This window comes from Elgaria multicarinata, chromosome 18 (genome assembly GCF_023053635.1).
Source record: "Elgaria multicarinata webbii isolate HBS135686 ecotype San Diego chromosome 18, rElgMul1.1.pri, whole genome shotgun sequence".
In the NCBI taxonomy this organism is placed as follows: Eukaryota; Metazoa; Chordata; class Lepidosauria; order Squamata; family Anguidae; genus Elgaria; species Elgaria multicarinata.
In genome coordinates, this window is record NC_086188.1 from 22,875,454 (window position 1) to 22,890,392 (window position 14,939).

At 43.7% G+C, this 14,939-nt stretch overlaps 2 protein-coding genes across 2 annotated transcripts in view; one reads left to right on the forward strand and one right to left on the reverse strand.

Annotated features, from left to right (window-relative positions):
- The window catches only part of RSPH14 (radial spoke head 14 homolog), a 98,855-nt gene that overhangs the window by 54,392 nt on the left and 29,524 nt on the right, over positions 1 to 14,939 (forward strand). The gene's annotated exons all lie outside the window — the stretch shown is intronic.
- The window catches only part of GNAZ (G protein subunit alpha z), a 68,736-nt gene that overhangs the window by 42,491 nt on the left and 11,306 nt on the right, over positions 1 to 14,939 (reverse strand). The window contains exon 2 of the mRNA XM_063144020.1: positions 1,650 to 2,874. Coding sequence (XP_063000090.1) covers positions 1,650 to 2,372 — 723 coding nt within the window. The 5' untranslated portion in view covers positions 2,373 to 2,874. The remainder of the gene's footprint in view (positions 1 to 1,649; positions 2,875 to 14,939) is intronic.

Sequence of the window (14,939 nt, forward strand, 5' to 3'; positions counted from 1 at the left end):
CACTTAGTCCCTTTTCTTCTCCAAAACCACATTACCTATTGTAATATGATTTGAAATGACACTTCATCATCTCTTGCCATTTGTTACAGCAGAAGGATCTGTCTGAATGGAACAGCTCTTATGCCCAACTCTGGATGCTTCTCATTCTCTAAAACGGTATATCAATTATAAATAGAGTCTCATATTACCTCTTAATTGCATCCTACAGAAAAGGATGCATTTCTTGCATTGTATAAAAAGTGCTTTGTTTCAAAATCCATAGGCCTGTAGATTTTCCTCAGCTTCTATGGACATGAAGCTGAATTACAATCCAGGAGCATATTGCCAGGAACACTGAGCCCTTCTTGCCATCCCGAAAGGGATTCACGTATCAGAGGCTTGGAAAGATCCTCCAAGCTTCCTGAAGCACTTCAGGTGATCAGAAGATGGGAAAGGGAGAAGAGCATGTCAGGAGGGAAGGAAGGGCCCTGAGCCCATTGGCTGCTTCTCCACCTCAGTTCTGAAAGCCTACAGCAAGCTCAACATGCAACAGTGTGGGGGTGGCCCTAGGGTTGCAGCTCTGCGAAGCAGTTCACAGGCAGTTCTCCACCAAAGCCCAGCATACTGTGCATTTTTCTTCCACTGAGTGCATAACTATATTAGCAATAACTCTGGATACAGTTAAATGCAATTTTCTGCATGAAGAACACTTTATAACAAAGTAATTGATGACCAAAGCACAAACAAAATGGACAAAGAAGGTCAAGCGAAAGAGGGTAAAGGCAAAGATAGACACACACTTTTACATATGCAACACCTTGGTAATTACTGAATTTGGTTGCTCAACCAAACTGAAAGCTAGTATTAGCATTCTAAAGAACATAAAGACAGTCAGTTTTTATGACATGGACAGAAGCTGTTTAGTTAACAGCGCCAATCCGTATTTGGAGGACACTTTGAGAAGCCCTGCTCAAGCGGCTAAGGCCTTAGCTAGACCTAAGGTTTATCTCGGGGTCAGCCCTGTTCATGTAAATGACACACAGGATATCCCGGGAGCAGGCAAGGATGACCCCAGGATGATCCTGGGATAAACCTTAGGTCTAGCTAAGGCCTTAATCTATCAACTCTGGTAAATGAGAGCCATTTTAAGCAGCAAAAAATGTTAAATGCACAACTTAATTTTGAAATTTCAAAGGCTTTCTGGAACTTTTTGTTTAAAAGAAACTGTTCAAATCCTTCTAGAATAACTTATACTTTCCCCCTACCTATATAGCAACAGTAGCTGCAATAGGAACATAATATCCCAGCTATAAGTGGCTGTCAAATCAATGTTGTCTTTTTGCAAAGGGAGTATGTCTTCACTGAGCTTAGGGCATCGCACAGCAATGAAGCTTCAGCCAGAGGCATTAGTAAGTCCTACTCTCTTTTATGATGATGAAAATCATTCCTCTTTGGTCACAGAAGCCAACCTACATGGAAAGCTTCTATCTTCTATAACTACAAGGGGGAAAATAAGGAGAGTTATGATGCAAAGCTGTTGTTTCCAGGGCCCATTCATATTAACCACTCAGAACAGAAACTGAGCAGCCTACCTGGAGCTCATTAGTGCTATCACAATCCAAGAAATGAAACTGTAAAGACTGGCATAGAAAAATCTAATAGAGACTTACTGTTTGGTTATCTTCATACAGCTTCAAGTCATATCCACTCAGCTCCACACAGAAAATTATTGCTGTAACCCCCTCAAAACAATGGATCCATTTCTTGCGCTCAGACCTCTGCCCACCCACATCCACCATTTTGAAAGTCAGCTCTTTGAAAGTAAACTTATTTTCCACAATGCCCGTAGTCATGTCTCGAGAGCGTAGAATGTCTTCAACAGTAGGGATGTAGTCTAATGCAGCAATCCTTTCCAGATCATTCAAATAGTAGGCAGCATTATCCTCTAGGTGGTATTCATTGGAACGACAGAAACACTCCTGCACACCGGGGTCAGCCCACAGCCTTTTCATGACACCAAGCAGCTCAGGCGTGATCTCACCTTTGCTTTCGGCAGGGCCCGTTAAAGCAAAAAGTTGTACCGCATCATAGGCTCGATCAGGATTGTGGAACTCGATCTTAAGGGTGGCCAGAGCACGGATGATGCGTGTGAGGGAGTCAATGGCATTGTAGATAATCAGAGGCTTGTACTCCTTGCAAGCCTCCAAGTTAAAGCCGCCACTGTGAATAATTTTCATTTGCTTGACAATGGTACTTTTGCCAGAATTGCTGGTGCCGAGGAGAAGGAGCTTGATCTCGCGCCGTTGTCGCTGACTCTCAGAGCGCAGGTGGCGGTCAATTCTCCGGGACCGCCGCGCTGCCTCTTTCTCCTCAGAACTTTGCCTACATCCCATGGTACAGCACAGACTAACAAAGAGGCTATCTGGAGATTATGGGGCTATCTAAGAAAGAGCTGCTATAATCCTCATGACGGGAATACAGTTCTGGAAACGGGGGGAAAGAACGCTATCCAATATGTAATTGCCCCCAATGGCCATGTGCCAAGATGTCCGGTCCCAGCAGGATTACAGAGCCATAACACACAACCACAAGTGGACAATCATGTCAACAGAGGTCATGGCACTCCCATTTTCTGAGGGTAAAGAGTTGCACATTCCTTTTATGGAAGAGAATCTTCCCTATTCCACTAAGTGGTCAAATGCGCCCCTTTGCTCTCATGCATAATTCTGTCACTCTCTTCTGCACAAAGGTAAGGAGATGCACGTGCTTCTGCTGCTCTTTAATTTTACTTGCATTTTCCAGCTGATGCAGTGATGCCATGAGAGAGATGCAGCTGAAGCTGTATTTATTTGGCTTTCCTTTCACATGCGATTCTTTAAACTGCTTAGTCTCCACCTGTTAAGACATTGGAACGGAAGAGAAAAAAGGAAATGAATTCAATTGGGAAATCTTTTTTTTCTCCTGTGGGACACTCACATCTTATTATCCCAAGCAGGAAAACTTGGAATGGAGCAGAAACACAGAACAGTTGAAGGCTGAGGGACCCTTGAGGATATGTGTTCAGTAAAGCAAATCCCCTTGTCTTTCTAATCTGATGTTTTCATTATCCAACCCCACATGAAAGCAAACATGAGTTGTTCACTAGATCCTCTCTGTAAAGAGACCGTCCTCTGTTTCCTGCATAACCCAAAATAAAGGACAGAAGAGACAGATGCACAGAGGCCTTCAAGAGGCAGCTGGACAACCACCTGTCAGGTATGCTTTAAAGTGGATTTATGCATTGAGCAGGGGGTTGGACTTGATGGCCTTATAGGCCCCTTCCAACTCTACTATTCTATGGTTCTGTGATCCTTCATGGTTCCTTCAGGCCAACAGCATGTGTAGGTGCATCTGTGCGCACACAACAAAATGGCACAAGTATTGACCAATGCAGGCTTTTCCTTATTTTCTTTTAGAGGGTCTCTTTAGACTGGGCATTGTACTTTTGACCTGGCTCAATGTTCTATTCAAACAAACCCAGAACCCCTCCTTGCTTCTCTTCAAAGGTAGTGAAACCTAAAGCATGTGTGGTGGCATTGAATGACATCCACCTCTTGTTTTCCTTGCCTCACCCATTCCTTCACTCCCTTGCATTCGTGATACTTAAACTGTAAACTTCTTGAGGCAGGGGCCTGCCTTTTTGTTTGTATTATTTGGGGATAGCAGCATGGACATCAGTGGAATCATCAGTGTCATGCATTCTTAATGCACCCGTTACTATGATGAACATGTAATCTACTTCCATTTCATTGTAATAAAACTGACGAGTCATCAATGTCCAAGTACTGAACAGATTCATAACTTGAAGAAGCCTCCTGTTAGTCTTGAGACATTACCCTAAGTACATTTGCATGGAAATAAGCTCCGCTGAAGTCACTGGGAGGCTTGCTTCGAGGCAGTGCAATGCACTTATGAATAAGGACATGCGGTGCACCAGTGCTGGGAGTTTCCAGCCAGAGGTGGCCTTGCTATGAGCTAAGCCACCTCAAGGAGTGGCAGATGTTAGCTGCCATTAAGGGCAGTGGACTTTGAGTGTCATCAGAGGGTTTTTTTATAGCATGCTCATTCCTGGCTCCTACAGATGTTCATGGGTACTTTTGATGATGCCTTTCCCCTCCTGAGCATCTTCTGCTTTTTTCTCCATCAAAAAATAAGACCTGGAAAATCCCCCCCCCCTTTTTTTTTTTACTATAATGAGACCTGCCACCATTTTCTGCTGTGTGCAGGAGAAAACGCGCGATAAAAACAGCCACTGAATGGGCCACGTGGTCATTGCTTGTTTCCTCTTTCTTCCCCATGTGAAGAAAGAGGAAGCTGATCATCGGTATTGTGGGACAGAAGCGGGAGGCAAAGCAATGGTAGGGAAACGCAATTTCCCCACCCCCACCCCATCTGATGAAGCTCTGAAAGAAAGAGACAAATTGGCCTAGAGAGCTGCAATCTGTTTTTATTTTTTTCTGAATTTTGTAATATTTGAGCCATTCCCTGGAAAGGGCCAAAATTTAATTTATTTTATTACATTTTTATACTGCCCAATAGCCAAAGCTTTCTGGGCAGTTCACAAAATTGGCCTCCAGAAACATAGCTGGTGCTGCTAAAATAGAGAGATGTGCAGTTTGGTCTGGCTATATAGACAACAGGTCTATATAGACAACAGGAAGAGATCAGTCTTTATGGCTTTCTTAAATTCCAGAAAACTGTTAAGTTGATGAATCTCTCCCAGCAGGCCATTCCACAACCTGGGAGTGGCAGAAGAAAAGGTCCTCTGGGTAATAGTTGTCAGCCTTGTTTTTGTTGGCTGGAGTAAATTCTTCCCAGAGGACCTGACTCTGCGGGGCGGATTGTACGGGAGAAGGCGATCCCGCAGGTAGCCTGGACCCAAACCATGTAGGGCTTTAAAGGTGATAACCAACACTTTATACTTCACCCGGAAACTAATTGGCAGCCAGTGAAGAGATTTTAAAACTGGTGTAATGTGGTCACCCCTAGGTGTACCGGTGACCAGCCTGGCTGCCATATTTTGAATTAGTTGAAGTTTCCAGACTAGGCACAAAGGCAGCCCTATGTAGAGCGCATTGCAGAAGTCGAGCCTCGAAATTACCAGGGCACGCACTGTCTTTAGGTCTTCCGACTCTAGGAAGGGGCGCAGCTGGCATATCAGCCGAAGCTGATAGTAGGCTGTCATTTGGAGCGATGAATCCAAAAGCACCCCCAAGCTGCGAACACATCCAGAACTGGTTGACACATCCCCAAACCCAGGTTGTGGCCTTTGACAGCAAGCACCTCCATCTTGTCTGGATTCAGCTTCAGTTTGTTTTTCTTCATCCAGAAGCTCTTCCCTGCCTGTTAGAACCCCAAAGTAGCCAGAGCAACACATCCAGCCACAATTAAAAGTTTCTACTTTGAGCAAGAAAACCATGTTCCTTTACATCTATCTACTCACCCATTGATGCCACCTTTCACTCTACATCCTAATATGTAAGTTCAAGTATCAAAGTTCTATTTCACTCATACTAACAGTTTTTAAAAATGTGTGATGCCCTTCTCCTTTGAAACACTTATTCCAAAATGATAAGATTTGGGCTGGGGGTGGATTAACTGCTCCTTTCCCCCTGTGCTGTATCCAGGGTTGGCTTGATTTAAATCATGATTTAAATCGCTTCTCTGAAGGGCTCAATTTTAATGATTTAAATCACAGTTTAAATCACTTGTGAGGAAGACTCTATTTAATCATTTTCAGTAGAAGTACATTACTGCTTAATATAACCTTAATACATATTCAGAGTAAGCAATTCTGAATTGTTTTCAGATTGATTTTCATCCCAAAATGGGATAATTTGGTAATTTTAGTAGTAAAGCAGAATGAACTTCTGAAGTCATTCAGGAGATGAACCAGCTCCAACTGTTCAATTAACCACAATATTTTTGTCATGATGCGCCACAAGCACCAGCACCAAACAGGCTTTCAAAGTTGTACTAATAAGATACAATTTTGTATCTAATTCTCTGGCTAGTTTTCTTCTGCAACAAAATAACACTAACAAAACACGCACACAATTTTTTGAATAGTTAACGATTTCATTTTTTAGAAAAAGCTCTTTAAAAAATAAAATTTAGGGAAGTTCAACCACAGCAGGTTCAGAAACAAAACATTCCCAGATGGGGCCTGGGACACTGCTGCTGCCATGCTGGGCATTTCGCTTCTACAGCAGAGGATACATGTAGCAGCAGGAGTTTCCTCAGGAGTCGGTACTGCCTGAATGTGTCCTGTTCACTTTTGGTTTCTCTTTCTACTCCCCTCCTTCTATCCCTTGCATTTATATATCCAGACTCCTCCTCCTTGTTCAGATCTACTCCATCTCCCCCAAATTCTCTCTATCCATTGACCTTCTGTATCTTTGCACTTAGAGAGTAGCGAAGGCCCTTGAGAGAGAGAGACAGAGGCCTTTGCTAGACCAGGCTTTATCCCGGGGTGAACCCTGGGATCACCCCTGTGCGTCCAGATGACGCACAGGGGATCCCGAGTTCAGGGAGGGGTCAGCCCTCCCTTGCCCCGGGATAACGGTATTTCCTGCGGTCTCAGGCTGAGCCCAAGACCGCGAGTGTGTGGGCTGTTCAGCGGCTTCTCCTGGCTTTAGCGATTACTTGCGAGGAACCAGGAGAAGCCACGCATGGGGCACCGCACCCATCGGGGCAGGATGGGGAGAGATCAGGACAGAGCAAGGTGGGGGGAGGTTGCGGACGGGGGGGATCGTAGACAGGGGGAGCAGGGAAACCAAATTTTTAAAAAAGCCCACTTACCTTTGTGCACGAGCATTCGTGCGCGTCCTCCCTTTAAATGAAAATAAAAATGGCAGGCGCAACGTCTCTATACTTCAGTTGCCTCGCCTGACGTCAAGACAAGGGCGGGATCTCGCGTTATTTACAACAGGTAGTAAATAACTACCTGTTGTCCATCCCAGAACAACAGGTAGGTCTAGCAAAGGCCACAGAGAGACAGAGGCACCGATTTCTGCTCCCCACCTGCAGTGCAGGATAAGGACTGATCAGGTTATCTTCCATCTCCATAAACAGCTGTTAACATATTCATAGAATAGAAATAGAAGTTGTATCATCATTATTCATGCTGATATCTTTGACCTAGGCTGCTCTTCTTCTTTTTTACTAATTGTTTAAAGACAATTTTGTAATTGGATTTAAAATTTAAAAATCTGATTTTTAAATCAATTTTTATCAACACTGGCCATCTCTGATGTGAACACTTTAAGTAACATATTGAGTACCTGGCTTTTACTAGATAGTTGCCTCTATAATGTTAAACATTTATTGACATTCTTCTCTGTTTGCTTAATGATTTTTTAAAAAATCCAAAGCAATGGGCATGAAAGTTAAGTTCAATAATATAAAAAGTGACAAGCAACTGTCAATGCTACTGATATCTAAAGCCTTTGTACTAAAACCTGCAGCAACCACCCGTGAGATTAAACTTTAAGAGCTTCTGTAAAAAGTGGAAGATTTTAAGGTTCTCAGATGCTTAACCCAATTACAGTTCAGGAAGAACAGAACAGCCTTCTAGATAAAGACCAAAGACTCCTTCTATTCCAGGGTTCTGTTTCCGCCAGATGCCCAAAGGTCTGGCTATCCACTGTCAGAAAGAGAAAGCAGGAATATATGGGCCTTTGCCTAATCCAACAGGGCTCTTCTTCTCTCTCTCAACTCCAGTTGGTCAGGCATCCATGCAGAGGGCATGCTATAAAGGGGCCTGCCTGCCTGCCTGCCTGCCTGGGGAAGGCCTGCCCCCATGACTTCTCTCTCTGAAGGGGTTTGGAATATACACCCACCCCAGCAATCTTCATTACAAACGGTCTTCCAAGTTGTTCTTCCTCTGCTCTGTCCAAAGAGGCTTCCTTCTCCAGTCCTCCAGACACTCCTCCTACCCATGGGAGCTAGCAAGGTCCAAGCAGCAGCAGAGCCCAGATAACAGGATTAGATCAGGGCACCGCATTTAATTTATAGAAAGTAGTTTTTCAGTCCCATAGATAAATTGACCAGAATCTGCTCAGGGCTGTTGTATGGCACTAGAGTCTGCTAGCAGCTTATTGGCATTGAATCGGTTAGTATATACTATAGGATCTTTTGCTGCCTTTTGAAGACGTCCGTTCCTGCAGTCATTTATTAACTTGGCAGGTTAATTTTGTCTGATATTTTATCTGCTGTCTGTTTGCCTCATGCTTATTTCACTGATGCTCTGTTCTTTAACCCTGTTTTGATTTATTTTGTTGTTGTTGTTGTTGTTGTTGTTGTTGTTGTTAAAGTTTTGTGTTGTTAGCCAACTTGGGAATCTTCTGCTGGAAAGCCAGGAAATAAATTGACTAAAATAAATAAGGTATCTTTTACTTATGGAATTCAAACTCCATCTTCTTAAGCCTCAAGCCAGCTAATAAAGCGCATGTTAACAAACACAGTAAAACAGTTAAAACTTGGAACACAAAAATAAACTGGATCAATATGCTCCCCCAGACTGCAAAATCTATCCTTTAGGGTGGGGTGGAACCTCTGGCCTGTAGGCCTAATTCAGCCTGCAAGCCTTTCCACAAGGCCCTTCCTCCTCTTTCCTTGGCCAGCTTTTCCCATTGCTGAGCTGTCATCTCTGATCAGTTGAGCAGCAGGGCTGGGGAGGGGAGAAGTTGGAGATTATAGTACAAATTACACATGATAATGGAGAAAGTAGAAAGGGGGATGTTTTCACTTCCTTCTTGTAATACTAGAACCCAGGGACATCAATAGAGCTGAATAGTGGAAAATTCAGGACAGATAAAAGGAAGTTTTTTGTAATACACCCAGAGAACATTGGTTATTGGACAGATTAAAAATAGAAGAAATATTTGTTTGTTTTATTTATACCTTGCCTTTCTATCCAAAAATAGCACTCAAGGTGACTTACAGAGACAATTAAAATGGTTAAAACAATACATTAAAATACAATAAAAACATAACAGTTACAGAATAAAAACAGCACCCAACCCAACAGGCCTTCTTGAATAAAGCAGTCTTTGCCTGCTGGCGGAAGGACAGCAGAGAGGGAGTGAACCCAGCTTCCCTTATGAGTCCCACAGTCTCAGAAAGTGACCTCTGTCGTGTTGCCACTAAACACACCTTTGAAGACAGCAGTCCCAAAAGAAGGGCCGGTCCAGAAGGTCTTGAGAACTGGGCAAGCTCATGCAGGAGAAGGCAGACTTTCAGGTAGCCTGGTCCCAAGACATATAGGACTTTCTAGGTCCTAACCAGCACTTTGAATTCTGCCCAGAAACAGACCAATAGCCAGTGAACCTGTTGGAAAAAAGGAGTCAAATATTCCCTGTTACTAGCCCCAGTCAACAGCCTGGCCGCAGTATTCTTGACCAGCTGAATTTTCTGAACAGTTTTCAAAGGCAGCCGCATGTAGAGTGCATTACAGGAGTCCAAGCAGGCAGGCATGGCAGTGACCAGATCTGGAAGTGACACACCTCTAAGAATAGGCACAGTTGGAGCACTAGCCTCAGCTGTGTAAATGCACTCCTAGCCACCACTGAGACCAGGGCATCCAGGTTCAGGGCTGAGCCCAAAAGTACACTGAAACTGCGAGCCTGAGTTTTCAGGGTGAATGCGACCCTATCCAGCGCAGGTTGAATAGGGATTCACTGATCTGCCTTTCAACTCACCCAAGCCACCTCTGTCTTGTCTGTATTAATCTTCAACTTGTTCACCCTCATCCAGTCCATTTCCAACATCAGGCACTGATTTAGAACCAGAACAGTTTCCTTGGATTAGTTGGGAAAGAGAGAGAGAGTTGGGTGTCATCAGCATACTGTTGGCTCCAAAACTCTGGGCAATCTTTCCCACCAGTTTCATGCATATGTTCAATAGCATGAAGGATAAGATGGAGCAGCTATGGAATTAAACAGGAATCCCTCAACACCACCTCCTGAGATCAACCCTCCAAGAAGTACCTGAGCCACCGTAGAACAGTGACTTCCAGTCCCATCTCAGGCAGACACTTCAGAAGGATACCATGATCAAATGGCACTGAAAGCTGCCAAAAGATACAGCAAAACTAACCACGACACACTCCCTCTGTCTAGTTCCCAGTGTAGATTGTCCACCAAGGTGACCAAAGCAGTCTGTCCCACAACCATGCCTAAAGCTGTATTGAAATGCATCCAGATAATCCATTTTATCCAGAAATCCCTGGAGCTAAGAAGCCACCACACACTCCAGCACCTTCCCCAAAAATGGAACATTCTTGGAAATTATTCAACACAGCAGGGCTCAAGGGGTGGTTTGTTTGTTTTTAACAGAGATCTTACCACTATCTTCTTTAGCCAAGACAGAATCACACCTTGCTATAAAAAGGCATTTATCACTAAGGCCATAGCTAGACCTAAGGTTTATCCCTGGATCATCCAGGGGTCAAACCTGTTCATCTAGGTGACACACAGGGAATCTAGTGCTCAGGCAGGGGTAAATCCTGGATGTTCCCAGGATAAACCTTAGGTCTAACTGTGGCCTAACTTTACCCATTCAGCCAGTACCCCACCCTTTGGCTGCACTTATAAGCCAGGAAGGACAAGGGTCCAGCACATAAATGGTAGGCCTCACTTCTCCAAGGATCCTGTCCACATCCTCAGGCTGTACAAAAGGAAAAGTATCCATTGTAACTGGATAAGCAGGAGCCAAAGTTACATCCACCGGACCTGTATCAACAATGGCATCAAGTCGGCATGGATACAATCAATTTTATCTGCAAAGTGCCATGCAAATTGGTCACAGTTGGCTATCGAATGCTCCACCTCTTCATTTTGTGGGCCAGAGCGTAATACACCTCTAACCACTCAAAAAAGCTCTGCTGGGTGATTCTGAGCAGTACAATTTCTTTGCTGCCCTCATTGTCACAGAGTGGGCTTTCAAATGAACTCTACTTCAATCAGACTTGTTTCAAGTTTTCCATAAATGTTGCTCTAGCCAATGTCCCACTCACTTCCTCACCCACAGTGCCCTGTTAAACCAGGGGGCTTGTTTGGCTCCACTCCATGGGAAAGGATGCTCAGGAGCTATTGGTTCATCTGCCAGACCATGTCTAGTCCAGAGATCAACTAGGGCTTCAACAGAATTGGCTGCTGAGATGATAGGAAAATCTCCTAGAACTATCAGAAAGTCATTTGGATTCATCCATCTCCTGGGGTGGACCATCTTTATTGACCCCCTTATCCCTACAGAGACTCTGTCCTAGGAAGTCTAAACCCCACCAGCTAGTGGCAACAGAACTAGAGAAAGTTCTTCCACCTCCAGACTACCATCATCCCACCCTACACAGAAAACAAGATCCAAAGTGTGCCCTGCTGAATGAGTGGGACAGATTCATGGTTGCCATGAGATCCTGAGCCACTTCCGACAAGGTGGTCTCAATATGCATGTTGAAGTCCCCCAGCAAAACAAGTCATGGAGATTCCAGCACCAACCCCAAGATTACATTGGCTAGCTCAGGAAGTGAGATTATTTAGCGGTGGGGTGGGCAGTACACCAACAGAATCCCTATTCTATCTCAAATGCCCACCTTCAGATACATAAATTTGAAACTGGAAGGCTGTGTGACAGGGGGATAGATTCACAATAGACCACTGTGACTCTGCCTCCCCACCCTCCAAGTCTTACCTACTGCAACATGGAGAACCCAGGTGGGCAAAGCTGGGAGAGATCTACTTCCCCAGTTCTCATCCAACCAGGTCTCTGTGATACAGGCCAGGTTAGCACACTCATCCAGGATCAAGTACTTGAAAGGTTCTCAAACAGTGGAGAGCCAGGATCTCTTCTTGATCATCCCAAAGTGCAGGACACAAAATAATGGGCTTAAGTTAGAGAAAGCCAGATTCTGGCTGGACATCAGAAAAAACTTCCTGACTGTTAGAGCAGTATGACAATGGAGGTTGTGGGCTCTCTCACCCTAGAGGCCTTCAAGAGGCAGCTGGACAGCCATCTGTCAGGGATGCTTTAAGGTAGATTCCTGCATTGAGCAGGGGGTTGGACTCGATGGCCTCGTAGGCCCCTTCCGGCTCTGCTATTCTATGATTCTATGATGTTGGCATTAAGCAGCAGTACCCTTAATCCAGGGAGACTGTCACCAGATGTTGGCCCTGCCTCCAATTACAATTCCAGTTTTGGAATCAGGATCTGATTCAGACTTAAGAGCAAAATGGTTTAGTCCAGTCATGGAAAGCTCAGGACCTCAGAGCTTGGCTGTGCCTGGCTTCTCATGCTACTACAGGATGAAAGAGGGTGATACTTCCTATCAGCCACAGTGGCAAGAGCCAACCTTAAATACCTCTAATTTACAGCCTGGGAATGTGAGGACCATCCAGGAGGAAGACTTCACTCAGGGGTGACACCCTGGTTCATAGAATCATAGAACAGCAGAGTTGGAAGGGGCCTACAAGGCCATCGCGTCCAATCCCCTTTAAAGCATCCCTGACAGATGGTCATACCACATCAGCAGTGGAAAGGTGAGCAGGGAACGCACCAGCAGGGGGAGAGCGCGCATTGCATCACAGAAATTGCTGCACACAGATTTGATCAGCCTTCCTCAACCTAGCACCATACAGATGTGCTGGACTTCAATTCCCAACATCCCAGCCAGCATGGTTATAGTCCAACATGTCTAGTGGACACCAAAATGGGGCTGACTGGAATAGAAACATACCCTGTTTCCCCGAAAATAAGAGAGTGTCTCATATTAATTTTTGCTCCCAAAGATGCGCTAGGTCTTATTTTCAGGGGATGTCTTATTTTTCCATGAAGAAGAATACGGTACACATTTATTGTTGAACAACAAAAAAAAAGGTATTGTTTTCAGGGGGATACCTTATATTACAGCGAGAGGCAAAACTGGAAGTAGGTCTTATTTTCGGGGGATGTCTTACTTTCGGGGAAACAGGGTAGATGTTGTCTGCATACCTATTAATGCTCTACCCCATTAAACAGTACCTCCTCTATATTAACATTATTCATTTCATTTATTTATATAGAGCTTATATCTCACTCTGTGCACCAGTCAGAGCAGCTCTCAACAATTTAAAACCCTTCTTTCAGCGCTTCTTAAAGCAGTCACTGAAGCTTCTATTACAATGGAGAGGGGAAGGTGGGCAGCCTGGATGGGCAGCCTGGCACAGACGGAGTGGTACAGATCCCCAGTTATTGACTGAAACTACTGTGCTTGATGAGTAACAATTCACTTTGGCAGCCTTTTAAAACTGCAGACCAAACCCCATTTTAGTAATACATATTTCGTATAACTCCATTCCACCCTATCAAATGCTTTCTTGATGTCCACCAACACAGTTGCTAGTGGATAACAAGAACTTTCTGCCCCATGAATGGGATTTAGGTTGCAGTCTAACATTACCCATGAGTAATGTTACAGGTATAAATCCAGACTACATAATATAAATTGTTATAAGATTCAATCTGTCAGAGAAAATGAAAAGAGTTTTGAATATTGACTGAGAAAAATTGAGGATATACGGATAAAGTATAATCTTTTATCATGTTTTAGTATTACTACCATTCAAGAATCCAGCCCGAATGGAGCAGTAACACCATAGCTCATTACCTCATTAAACAAAATCATCAATTTAGCAATCAGTTGATCATTAAACTTCCTATAAAAGCCTGCTATAATCCCATCCATCCCAAGTGTCATCCCCAGTTTAAGCCATTTGGTCACCTGATCTAATTCCTCAGTCACTAGCTGCTAAAGCCATTTTGTACGTGCAGATGACAATTTATGGATTCTTAACAACAGTATACTCTCTAGTTGTGGTGACGGTCAGATTCATAGTCTTGTATAATAGTGTGTTGCAAATGCTTTGCAAACTTCATTTGAACTAGAAGAAAAGGTCTGCATGAGGTCTGAATGCTTTTAACCAGCTTGCAGGATAGAAGCCTTCTGAGTCACCGAGCTAACAATCCACTAGATCCCTTGTCTGTTCAAAGTAAGGTTCCTTGGTGAATAAGAGAGCTCTGGAGGCTCTAGAGATTTCATAGAATCATAGAATAGTAGAGTTGGAAGGGGCCTGTAAGGCTATCGAGTCCAGCCCCCTGCTCATGGCAGGGATTACCTTAAAGCATACCTGACAGATGGCTGTCCAGCTGCCTTTTGAATGCCTCTAGTGTGGGAGAGCCCACACCATTTAACAATATTTATGAACTGCTCATATTAAAGACATTTCTAAGCAACTCATCTCTAGGTGAGTCTGTGTAAATTTCTTGAAGGTTTTGCTAGAAGCTGTGTGCTTATGTTTTTGTTCTGTAGGCTTAATGCCAATTAGTAAATCTGCCTGATATTTTCCCCCATTTGCTTGCTTCTCCTGGCTGGAGCAGCAATAAACTATTTCCAATAATATGAAAGCACTGCAAGAATAGTAAAACAAGATAAGGGGTTTCATTTTTCTTAAAATAACTTCTTGTACAAGCAGGTGCTCTGCAAAAAGCAATTACTTGGTTTCCAAGAGGAGCCATTGACCTCCCAGTTTTGCGTTGAATTGTTAGAGTGATGACAATTGTGTTCACGAGTCCACAGACCAAGCAAAAGGAGTTATGTCAGATTCTTATATAAACAAAGTCAAGAAATAGGAGTTGAAATATATCACAATCCTTTGATATAATCTATGCAGAATGAATAAAATGTATACATAATTATGAAATATAATTTCTGACATTACCATGTAAGTATTTGTGTGTTCATCAAAGGTCTTGCAAACTTGCCTGGTGAACACACACATACTTCAGGCCTCCTTCACAGAAGGCTTTTGTAAACTGGACACAACTTGGCTCTCTGTTGTCTCAGGTTTTAACTGGAGAGTTTCTGAAATATTTGGATCTTGGCACCA